Genomic DNA, 13,225 nt, shown 5'->3' with positions numbered 1-13,225 from the left:
GGTAATTCTTCCTTTACGAGCTTTTCTGTACTTTTATTTTTACCTTTACGAATCTTTTGGGTCAGAATTTTTACTTTAACACTAAACATGTATGTATATATGAATCAGTATAATTTGAATGGTATTAATTCAAGTAAATAGATTTATATAATTATGCTTCAAACTAAATAAAAATCGATAGCGATTTTGGCAAAAATACCTGTATGCTAATAGCAATTTTGAAGAAAGAAAAACCTAAAATCCGTCGTTTTGACGGGGTTGGCGGTTTTTCTGTTGAATTGTAGGCGACGAAGAAGACTGCGGATTCTAATACGAGTTTGTATTTTTATTAACACAATTAAGGAAATGGATCCTACTATGGAGATCTATTTGCCTATTCAAGGTCATAACAATTACTTCAAATTGAATATTTTTGATATTTTCGCATGCTACGTGCATTCTGTACATTCTTGCAATTATAAGTTTCCCATGAAATAAAAAGCGGCAGCCTAGTGAACATGTATGTTTGGGATAATTAAGCTTAATTAATCAGCATTCTGATTATTGAAAATTTTGAAACCTGTATCGATAGGAGATACGAATCATTCCACGTTGGCAATTGGCAGAGAACTGTACGAATACTTTCGTGATTCGTATTTGTGAAATTATATCGTATTTTCAAGCTATATTATGTATTTACAAGACTCGAGCTAACTAATGGTTCATTAAATTAATATAATATTTTTAATATCCGAGATATTTCGAGACCTCGCACTAACAGCTAATTATACATCATGCTTTTCGAGAATCATTCGAGAATTCAATCTCAACACCGCAATGATTGTTGGCTGGCTGTTAAGCTTCTAGAAAACTGAAGAAACAAGAATCAAAGTTACGTACGAACCTCAAACATCACATGGCACGTGATGTTTGAAAATTAATGGGGATACGTACTGAAACAACACTACTTTGCATAAACACAGCATAGCCGAGGATAGAAATAATAAAGAGGAATAAGAGGTAGCCGGGAGCGACACGAATCTTCCCTTGGGACACGTCCACGAGGCTGGGTATCGGTGGATATCGGTAAACAGAATAACGATTAGCCGATGTATTATTTTTTCAGCGTAGTCGGGGCTTCGTATCGACTGGCTGTGAATAATTGGCCTCGTTAACCGCCGCCACGCAATCAATTACGTTCCCCGGCCCCGTAATCCCTGAACGCCGCGGTTTATTATTGCAAACTTGATAATTTCGAACGTACCTGCTTACCCCCGAGGAACCAATCATCCTCGTCGAATCGAAAAATCGATCGTCAAAATAACGTCAACGAGATTAAAAAAGGGAACGAAAAAAAGAGAAAACTACCACGTAAGCTGTCGTGGTCATTGAATCATAATAAGATCACATCCAAATTGCTCGGCTGCAAATCAGATTGGTTAATGGCATAATGATGTGATATAACACGATGCAGCATATTATTCTAAATTACAGTAGCTCGCGAAAGTGCTTCAACACTCATAGAAATTTTTTAGGAATATAATTACCTGTGTTATGCGAAACGTTTTGAAATTACCATTTGACATTGGTCGAATTTGAAGCGAAACAAAAATGTATATGCAAGCTGCAAGGCATTTATCGCAGATATATACCTCGGAGACCTATTTGAGCGAGGCAATCTTCGCCACCAATTATATGTTTAAAATCGCTGTTTTCATCACCCACGTTTTTGCTCGTTCGTTCTCTCGTTTCTTTCGTTATTATTCCATCTTCACCGATCATATCTCGTTATTTGCAATGATTTTCATTATTCTGTAGCCAAGTTTCAGATCGAATTTCAAGACGTCGAAGCCTAGGTGATTACCTCGCTACCTACGACCGGCTCATCTGCCAAATCGCATCGAAACCAAAACAGAGAAAACTGAGAGAATCGTGGAATACGAAGCAAGCGTGTTGCCACTAAAATATCGAAACTCTCAAAAACTGGAGCTAACCACTTTGCGAACGGCTCATGCAGTACACATATGGTAGTGCTTCTCGATTCTTTCTGTCGAACTTCACAGACATTTAACTTCCCCCTATGAGGAATAATCGCGTAGCGATCGCACGAGCCCCCAACGAGAAAAATCGGCTCTAACGTTTCGGCGATTCGCGAAAAAGGAGGAACAAGCTCTACCTTGCGCGTATGCCAAAGCAAGACAAAGAGCGGTACGCCGGCTGAAAGCTGAAAAGAGAGGGAAATAAAGGGAAGAACGGTAGTTGAGGAATGGTGCAGGGCTACCCGCAGAGCACGCTACTTGCTGTGGCAGCTTCACGAACGAAAGACAAAGGAGGGCCCACGCTTTCATCCATGCCGACATTAAGGTACCTACCGTATACGCTCTTTTGGGACACAATAAGGTCCGCATGCGGGTCCAACGGATCTCACGTCTTCTACGTACGCATACAGCTTTCTTCACAATGAGAATCTGTCTCTCTTTCTCCCCCTCTGAATCTCCCTTCCCTTCCCTCCTCTCCTCCGGGGTTCTCCACTGTTCTCGTCACTCTATCTCTCGATCTCTGTTCCGTTTGTTGCCCTCCTTTCGCTCCCTTTCGATTTTCTCTACGCTTTTGTGTCTTCCTTTGCTCGCTTTCGCCGACATTCTCTCCCTCTTTCGCCTCCCTCCGCGATTCCGTCTCTTCTTCTCGCTGTTTCGCAGCGCCTTCCGAAAACCATCCTCCGCGTGCTTCGTTTTAGTGCACTCGCGCGATGGTACGGCTCTTGGTTATTGATACAATTAAAAGAAACTTGCGAGGCGTTTTATTTTGTTCCTTTCTCTCGTCAGGAAAATTGCATGTCAGGATGTAGAGGTTCGAGTCGATACGTATTTATAAACCTGGGTTTTGTCTCATAGCTTCTCTTCACAGGGCTCGAACACTAATCGTAATGTACACGTAACCATTTGTTATTTTGCACTTGAGAAGTATTCGGTCTTTACAAGCTGCTTTAGAAGGAATACTCGCGAGTGGCGAGTAAAATCACGAATAAAATTTGCGATAGTGTTACGAGTGTTCGATAGCAACACGAGTGTCAACGCCAATGTGTACCGCGACAGAGTTTTAAGAAGACCGAAAAAGACTAGAAGAATTCAGATTAAAGTTCGATAATTCGCATTTAATAGAAAGGACAATGCATCATCCAGACGTATTTCAAAATAAATATCCTCGTATGGTGTATTATAAAGAATGATCGTACAGAACACTGAAAACGAGAAAATACGCAAATAGGAAAAAAATCGATACGAATTAGAGACGATTTGGCTTTGAAGGAGGAATAAAGTGGGATTCGTTTTAAGATTGGGTATCATCTACCGGTGAGCCATTAAAATTTCACGAGCCACCAGTTGAAACCTGCAAAAATTCTACCTCCGCGCAGCCCTTTAAACCATTTTCTCCCTCCACTTTTTTTGAGAAAAATTCTCTCAGAAACGCGACTCCATCAAGAAACGCGATCCCGTGAAAAATGTTATGTAACTTGAAAACCAACCGGAGAAAAACATTTTCGCTGCCAGTAAAATATTCCATTTCAAAGGTAACAGATTTTAGTTTTAGCTACGTTTCAACGTCAACGTTTCTGTTAGCCCCGTTTCCATTACCAACTCTTGTTCAAGATGTCTAAATTTTAATAGATAAAACCTCAAGGGAACAAATCCCTTTTCCTTTGCCAAGAACAGACCGTCGGCGCTTGTTCTCCCTTTTTTGGCCAACTTCAAATGTTCTGCCACGATCCTCCAAATTAAATATAATAATTAACCAACATGTAAAATTATGAAATCGCACAAAGTTTCGTTGGATGTTGGAAAATTGCCAACTTCTACTAAATCGCTTAAAAAGATAGTTTAGAATTTAAGATAAGGAGATCCTAACGTATGATCGAACAGATTGCTGGTACTTCGTAGCTCGCGATAGAATCCTTTCAGTTCGATTCAACTGTTGAAATTTCCTATGTGTAACGTAGTAATCGAGGAAGATAGAAGATTAGGATTTTACAATGTGCAAGTGAAATTCTACAAAATTTCTCGAAGGTTCACAAAATTCTACAGGAGTTTGTAAACTTACATGAAAATTCTACAAACTGTCATAAAGTACTACGGAGTTTCATAAAATTTCCCAATGATTCGCGAAATTCTACAGAATTCAACAGAATTTACGTGAGATTCTAGAAACATTGGCAGCAATTCTATAAAATTTCGCAAAATTCCAACAAATTGTACAAAGTTACGCAAAATTCCAAAATTTCCTCGAGTTTGTCGAATATCTGCCAAGCTTCGTCTTTCACAAAATTTCCTAAAACTTGTCAAACTTTCACAAAATGCTGTAAAACGTCAGTGAACTTTCGAAAATTCAACAAAATCTCTAAAATTCCTTAAGAAGCCACTGGCAACCCATGCCAAAAGATGCAAATAAGCTTGGAAATCAATTCAGACAGCGGTATAAACAGACGATTCGTGCAGCAGGAGCCGGATTGAGTGCGGTGAAGCGATTATGTTCGTTTCTGGGAACGATGCTCGACGATGGTACCACGGTTGGTACCTTTCGTCGCAACAAAAGCCCCGGGAGGACCCGGGCCGCGGGTTATTAATGTCAGAACGTCACAGAAGAGCGTACTCTGCGCGGTGGAGTTGCATGCTGAGGCGCAAAGACGATTCACGACGACGTCGGGGCCGACATTGCCCGGGACACAATATATAATTCCCCGTTCGCCGATAATTATTGCGACTCGGCAACTTTCATACAATGGCCCCTTCTCCGTGGGCCAGCCTATTCCGAAACTCTAGCTCGTACACGGAGAGTCGAGACGAACCTGCGCCTCGTAATAAAGTGACATTAGCCGGCATGCGATTCCGCGATAAACTTTCGAAATTTATACCCCCCACGATTTCTCACGATACACCCCTTTATCCCCTCGAAGGCAGAAACATCGTTTATTTGCTGTTTATACGGTAAGAGACAATTTCGACTTTGCAGATTCTTCGATAATGGCGAGGAACGCCGGGTTTCAGCGATGGCTGACTAATGCCAGCTGAATTCACGAGATAATAAATCTTTGGTTTGACTGGACTACGCTTGTTGTATGCGCTTGTGCGAACTTGTTGTTTGGTCGAGTGCTTTTGCAGTTTGGTAGACGTGAGGTTTTTAACCCTTCAATAGATCAGGTCGAGAGAGACTGGTGGTTGTTAATTCTTCGTTAACTTCGTCATTTAATCGAGAAAGTAGTCATCATTAGACTGCGAATTTTTATGCAATTTTGTATTTCCTATAACGTAGCCAAAGGACACACCTTATCGCGTAATTGTTCATTCTAAACTTTCTGTCATCTTGTTGCCAAGGGACTGGGAGAGCCAGTTGTTGCGCGTTACGTTCACGTTTTTAAGATCAACGATTTTTCTCCTGTCCGTTGTTTTATATCGTAATATGAGATTCTGACAATTTGGGAAGATAGACTCATTTATGGAATTACTGCTTTTTTTTTGTTGTTGAAGAAGAACGACGATGCTACGTGGTCGACATCGAAATTTTTCGGTAGCTTCTAGACGTCACTGATTGATATTCAGATCGAGAAACGTAGCAACTGTCATATGCGGAATTTAGATTTTTGGTATTCGTCTACGTGCTCCATTTTGATAACTGTTTTGTTGCTTGCCATCGTTGAATAATATTTAAATTTGCAAGTGGTATTAAACTAAATTCTTCCATAAATTCTGGAGTAATTATTAAGAAGACTATACGAATGTGAAACTATCGGAAATTTCTAATTTATGGAAACCACATCTCACCGGACAACCAGGCAGACCATGTTTCCGTTGCGAAAAAAGATTACGTTTGGTTAAATAATGATCAAAAGAACATAGCAGGATTAACTTAGAAATCGTATTGAGAAACAGTCAAGTTAGTCTTTGTTGCACACTAAACATGCAAAACTTGAGCAAACATATGTATAACTTCAATTTCCAATTAAAAAATTTCTTTCTTGTTTTAAGGAGCAACTTGAAAAAATAGGACGGTTCAAACCATCCTGTAATTTTCATTATTCTATGTCAACAAGGTGTTGCATTACATTCTTACAGAATTTCGTTCTCCTACAAGCTTCTGTACGTTCCTTATTTTTTTAGTCAAATCCATTCGTAATCGCGACTTGCTTCAAGACCACATTTCTGACACATTTCTGACCACTCTTGTCCCAAGAAAATTTTCAAAGTTACGGAATCTCTGTTCTTTATTAAATGTCAGCACGATAACCGAAGAAACGAAAGAGAGAATGAATGATTCCTGCTTGACGCTAACGAGAAAGTGGAGAGATAGTTGCCAGCATCGACGTTACTTATGCTTAAACATCAGCGTGTGTGATTAGACACGGAAATAAATATTTAAAAATATTTCAACTGAGCCAGAAAGTAGGAATATACTAAAAAATTTCATTCATGTTTCTGGGAAACTGCACGTTATATGCATTTCTTCATCCTTGTCCCGAATCCTCATTCAAATGGCGCACTGTGCGCACCCTCGATGGTCATCGTGGATCGTGTGTATCGATTAAACCAACGTCATAGGGAGAGTTTTCTAGCAGTGGTTGGAGGAGCTAATGATTTATTTCCGCTCTCTGAGGGCACACGAGTCTACGGCGTTTCGGCGGCTAGCAGTACCACTCGACCTCCGTGCTGGAGCGTGACAGTGGCAGATTTAAAGGAGCAAGGGAATTATAACTGGAAAAAGGAGCATGTCGTGCCCGGGCCGAGTCGCAGGGACACGCTGTCATGACTAACGCTAATCGAGGCACCGCAGTACACTCTTTCGTTCGCCTAATTACGAATGCGTACTACAAAGCGTATCGAGTGTCGCGCGACACGAGTGTTGAAATCAAAGTAGGCCGCCGGGGATCCGCACGCGCCTCTTTCGATCACGTTCGAGGGCACCAAACAGCCAATTTTTGCTCAATATGAAGTAGGAAAATATTCGAACGCTCGTTCCACATCTTTTTTACGAGTACGTTAAGTGTGTTATGGTTGCACAATTTTGAAATTTCGCTGGCACTGTTACGAGACCCGACTATCGTGATTATGTTGGTAAAATGTGAAACACATCTGGCAATATACATACACAGGAATTAGAAACACAAGGTGTATTTAATATCAATTATACATTTCACGCAGATGACAAAAATAATTAAACAATCGATTATCTGTTATATTAGTATAGTAGGAAAAGAGGAGAAATTCTGCCAGATTTTACACTGATTAATATTAAGCAATGATAATTTTGATCATCCTTATTCCTATCGAATCGCCGCACGTTTTTATATACAAATTTTGTTCGTCGTTTTAATATCTACAATATATCCTATAAATATCTACCGCATATTTCGTGACGCCCTGTATAACGTATTTTGTCAAAGATTTTTCACAATTTTTGGAAATTAATGAAATTATTTGGTTTAAAAATTGCTGGAGAATAAAATCGTCCTATTATGTAATACATCTAATCTGTATTATCTTCCTATGTTACTACCATTATCTTCCAATTCAAAGATCAAAGATTCAGTCATTTTCTGATTGAAACGAGTACGTAACACCTTGCACGATTTTCCCCTAGCAACGCGACATAGCGTGGAAACGCGAGGGAAACTGCTGGCAACAATGATACGCTAGCATCAGAAAGGTACCAATTAATCCCAGGATTTCCTTCCTCCACGCTAGGACACATTCGATCCGCCAAGCGGAAAGGGGTTTCACGTGCTCGATAATTCCAGATTCACGAGAACGTTGTCACGAGAGAAGGAAGAGAAGGCGGAGGAGGAAACCCGGGGAGGTTCCATCCGTGATTTCGGAAGCGGAACGACGCGCTTCCTGACTTGTTCCAATTGCTCCTTCGACGTTTTCAATGGGAAAATACACAGAGCACTGTGTTTCTCATCGTGGATGAACAAAATGTTAGCACGTGAAAATTCGGACATTTGTCATCGACGATTAAAGTGGCAGAGAAAGACGACTTTACGGACAACTAAAATACGAAATTTGTATCAAAGAAACTAAAGCGCACAATATGTGACAAAATATATAAGGCAAGAAGCGGGACAAAATTTCATTCGTATGTCTAAATTTTGTCCAAAAAATCAACCAAATCCCGAATAACATTTTTTTGATACTGAAACTACGGACAATTAAGATGTGTAATGCAAGAGAATGCGAGAAAAATAAACTAAGATATTATTTATATATTTTATAAAAAATCATTTAAGTTTCCAAAAATACAGAATGGTAGGAATCTATAAAATTACAAAACCATCACTTTGATCACTCTGATGACGCTAGTATCAAAGACTTGCCACTTTAATTGCATTAGTATTTCAGTATTAAGATTCTCAATTTCACGATTAGTATTTCACTAATTAATATCTAATAAATAAATCGTTCAGAGCTTATCAGAAGCTCCTACGCAATTCGGCGATAGATATCACGAATAGAAGAAAGAAGAAGCGACGTTATAGTCTCCATTCGGTATCCGGTCGAATATTAAGATCACGAGCTATGATACGTAACCCCCTGAAGAGTTTGTGAATCATCGAGCCCGACTCTCGAACCTAACCCCACCCCCAAGGAATTTTCAGAGAGACAATGGCCCGTCTGCGTCGCGACTCTCCTGCCAGATAAGAAATGACGCGATTGTCGATAGAGAACGCTCATTTTTCCTCTCCTCGAACCGTAAGAAGCATCAGATAAAACGTTTACGAATCTCAGATTGTTCTCTTCGACGATCAATTTTAGATACAATTCTCGCGTCATATTTATTCCTTGGAAAAACACATGAAAGATAATTTTCATATTATGCACTATTAATTCTACGATTCACATTGTTGCGAAATATCAAATATATTGAAGAATCTCAATGCAAACAAACGTTTCCCAGTCATCGTGTCACGATTTAATAGACTGTGAATATTTATGCGAATTCACATTCCAATAAATGCAAATAAGAAAATGGAATAGATATATTGACATTTATTTTATCTTCTAAATATTATAACGAGTTAGTACTCGTTCTATATTAATAATAATTCTTATACAATATGATTATACTATTATTGAGATATAAACATAAAGTATAATGTGTAAGATACACAATAAATTTGAAGTACGCAAAGTCGAATAATTAAATTTACACAGAATGTATATCTGTTCTGTACACTTTCGCACAGCTAAACTTCCTACACACGCACGAGCATCCTCAGTCCACGAATTACAGAAGAAAGTTGGATCATTACTTTCCTCTATTGCCAAATTTTACGTTTATTACATCGAACAGCCAAAATTAGCTTCACGAAGTAACATGACACGAAACATTGGAAATTCCAAATGCTCGTAATTTTTCGTTCTTTGGTATACCCCTAATTTTAGCAACGCTGCTATTCCATGTCCCTAAATCAACCACTAACGATAGTTTCCACAGTGGAGAAAACTACCGCGACAAAGTAAAGTAGTCAGGCAATTATGCAAATGTGAAATAATAACCGAATGGTAAAACGCAGACGCGAAACTACGCGGAAAGGACGCGTCGTCGTCCTTTCACGAGCTGGTACCGGTAAGGACGAGGCGATTGCGACATCCAATCTCGATTCTAATTGTTTAGGAATTGCGCGAATCGCGACCAATTAGCGGCATGCACCGTGAAAACAAGCACGGAATCCGGCTAACGTAAGGGCTAACCGAAATGGTCGAATAATTTAAATTAATAGGACAGCCGGAGGACAAGCTGACAGCCGGTTCACCCCGACTTCCACCGCGGAACTTCTTAAACGTTCTCCTTCTCGTGCTGCTAAAGTCCTTGATTACACGCTTCGTACTTTCCACACGCCACATAAATTCCTGCTTCGAGCGATTTCGAGTGAGGTTTTAATTATATCTTGGCGAACTCTTTATTTTATCGGAGATAACGGCTGCTATAGAAAATTGATACTTTCTTTTTTTATTTCCTGTATTGGAAATTCAACCTCTTAATATAAAAAGTCTTGTTTGATTTTTAAGTCTACGTTGGCGATTCTTTGTTTTATTGGACGAGAAAATTGATTCTGTTGTTTCTCGTATTGGAAATTGAGAATTGGGGAGGAAAATTGAAACTGACAACGCACAAATTTTTCTTTCGTCTGTTCGATACATCAAACTTGTTTAAGGTAAAAGACAACGACGAGAGATACGAAAAATGATAATAAAAAGATAATAATACAAATGAACATTATATAGATTTATAAAGATTAACGACTAAAATATGTAAATTTTCATACAAAGGTACATCGATTGTATCTATTGCCCATTTGGTTGCTAAAATTCGAATTTTTCTTTTTTTCCACCTACGAGTATTTAGTATGTATTAGAATGAGAAAATATCTGGATTCCTATTATTTCACTGCATTTACCTTTAATTCTAAACAAAACATAGTTTTCTAGGATAGAAACTTAAATTATGGTCTACAATCACTATATTTCGTATGGAAGAAAGTATGTACAGTAATCAGAAAGCTCGAACTCTAGATTTCGAACTTTCTACATTCTAATTCATAAATAGAATCTTAATATTAAATACATATATGTAAATGAATTTTGGAACGCAAATATTTACTCACCACGTTTTTCCATGGAAGTTGTCCTTGCATCAGACATGTAAAAGCTACTACATGTTTATTATAAATAGATGGTTAATTTCCCAATCGTATTTCGAGACCGTTCACGACAGTAACAAGTTCCCGAAAAGTTCGCGAACTCGAGCAGCGACGAGCCGGCCAATTTAAACGAGGAAGACATGGCGCGACGTGGAATATTTTGCATCTCTCGCGAGACAGTGCACGTCGTTTGTTGTGCTGACGCGTTAAGAAATTGTCTGCGAGACTTTCTGAACTTTCGAGCGAAACTCGAGGAAACTTTAATAAAGTAAAGTAGACAGCAGTGTTCAAGTTTGAAATTTGTACAACACTCGAAAATCTGACGCAATGGGGTGAAACGTTTTCGATCGAACGCGATTTCGATCTAATAACCGATTATCAGGAAGTTATTGAGAAAAGTAAATACGAAATACAACGAGTTATCGGTAAAATAGAACAAAGACATGACGCGAGAAGACAGGTTTAATTTACAAAACAGTTTCGATGACTTTGACATGCGGGAGAGAGTTTGCAAACATTATCAACACCGTGACCGTGAATAGAGAGGTTCCGTAGACGATACATGTAAGTTCATTTTTTCTATCGCCTGATAAGACATTGAAAATTTGTAATATGTTGATGTATATAATTTATATATAATAATGTAATAATACAATATATATTATATTATATTACATTATATTATATATATAATTATGTAATAATATAACACTATTGTGTATATAATTTATAACTAATTAAAAAATTAATTAAACTCACCAACATGATGATCATGCCACGCCAGAACACCACAAAGAAGAGCCAAAGTTTTCCCACTTCCTGTTGGACTCTCCAGAAGGCAATTTTCCTGTTTTATACAACCTTGTATGAGCTGTAAAAGTACAATTATTATTTACTATTGATAAATCATTTTACCAATATTCCATCTCTTCAATTAGATATTTAAATTGCAAAAATTCTTACCTGATTCATTACAGCCACCTGACACGAGTAAGGCTTCACAGGAAGCTTCACTTTAATTCCAGATATCATTTGCTCATGTTGTATACTCACTTGAGCCACAGTTTCTTCTTTTTGTTTATTGTTTGATTCAATTTTAATTTTTGTTTGTTTAATGTGACTACCTTTGTGTTTCTTTTTTTCCTGATTTTTTCTAAACCATGTTGGTTTTAAGTTGGAATCATCAGAAGAATTGGAATCACTGTGATCGTGCATGTTTCTTTTTTTTGGACTTGGGCCTTGTTGGTTCCAGTTAAACATGGAAGTCTTGGATTTTGAACTTGTGTTGCACGTAGGTTCTTTAATATCTTCATCTGATTTTATACTATCTGTAGATTTTTGAAATTTAGATAGTGTCTCCTCGTCGTAACTTGTATCTGTTATCGATGGATCTGAAGAATCCTTTTCACTTTCTATTATCTCATTAGTTGGCACGATATCACTTTCATCAGAAGATATCTCGGCATTATTTGGGCTTTCTGGACATAAACTTCCAACCTGGGATCTTTCGTGCGTCGCATTATCCCTTTTCAGACGTAATCTACTCATTCTATGAACAAAAATATGCACAATAAGCTAGAATCATCAAACAACGAATGATACTTAAACAAGTATCTTGAAATAAAAAAATATATGATATTTTAGAAATGTCTTGCAACTTAAGAATTGCTTTAACAATTACTGCATCACTGTGAAGTATTTTTAATGATATTCATAAAATGTCATACAAAATGAATGCAAAAATCTGGGGAAACAGAGCAACAAGCTAATATAACCTCAAAAATCATATACTATCATGTGTACGGTTACATACTTTGTTTCTTCAAACCACTCTTCTAGTTTTAATTTGACTCCCGTGTAGATGATGAATACGATCACTGCACTAATCACATAAATCACAAGCATCGATTAAAACTGATTAAAGCGAAGAGAAACATCTGATGATTATGAACCACACGCCACACGTGTTTCCCGCGTCTTTATTTATCCTTCGAAACGCGACAGTTTATATTATTCACATTGCGCGCGATATTTAAATTACATTTTCAAAGTAATTCATAAATACGGTTGCGTGTTACAACGAATGGAACTGTGAAAGTATAAATTAAACGTGACAAATATAATGTTAGAAACTCTGCAAGACTGATAGATGTCAAGTTTTTGAACAGTCACGTGACTGGAGTATCACGTGCACGATATTTGAATTTTGAATGTCTTTCGTGGAAAAAGGTAGCCTTACAATTTATTTTTTAAAATACAATTACACATCGTTATGAACATACTTTATAGAAAAAATTAGCGGAAAATAATTATATTATGCTACGTATCATTTCACAGATATGCGACACGATAGAAGAAATATTCATTATTATATTTTCTCTTTCATTTTCATTTTTCAAATTCATATTATTTGAGCCGTTTATTTATCAAATCGATATTCTCACAAAACAAAAAATAGAGAAAATTGACGAAATTATATAAGATAACCAAGAACCAAGTGCTTCGGCACCAAAATTTCGATAATCTCTACTACTTTGGCCAATGTATGACTCATTT

At 37.7% G+C, this 13,225-nt stretch overlaps 1 protein-coding gene across 1 annotated transcript in view; it reads right to left on the bottom strand.

Annotated features, from left to right (window-relative positions):
* The window catches only part of LOC122570444 (Fanconi anemia group J protein homolog), an 86,032-nt gene extending 73,215 nt beyond the window's left edge, over positions 1–12,817 (bottom strand). Inside the window, exons 1-3 of the mRNA XM_043732765.1 lie at positions 12,483–12,817; positions 11,633–12,218; positions 11,429–11,540 (exon numbers count right to left, since the gene is read on the bottom strand). Coding sequence (XP_043588700.1) covers positions 11,429–11,540; positions 11,633–12,218; positions 12,483–12,574 — 790 coding nt within the window. The 5' untranslated portion in view covers positions 12,575–12,817. The remainder of the gene's footprint in view (positions 1–11,428; positions 11,541–11,632; positions 12,219–12,482) is intronic.
* Positions 12,818–13,225: the final 408 nt, after the last annotated feature.

The sequence above is a fragment of the Bombus pyrosoma genome, linkage group LG8, assembly GCF_014825855.1.
Source record: "Bombus pyrosoma isolate SC7728 linkage group LG8, ASM1482585v1, whole genome shotgun sequence".
Lineage (NCBI taxonomy): Eukaryota > Metazoa > Arthropoda > Insecta > Hymenoptera > Apidae > Bombus > Bombus pyrosoma.
The sequence above is the reverse complement of the archived record's forward strand: the minus strand, read 5'-3'. Positions and strand labels throughout refer to the sequence as shown.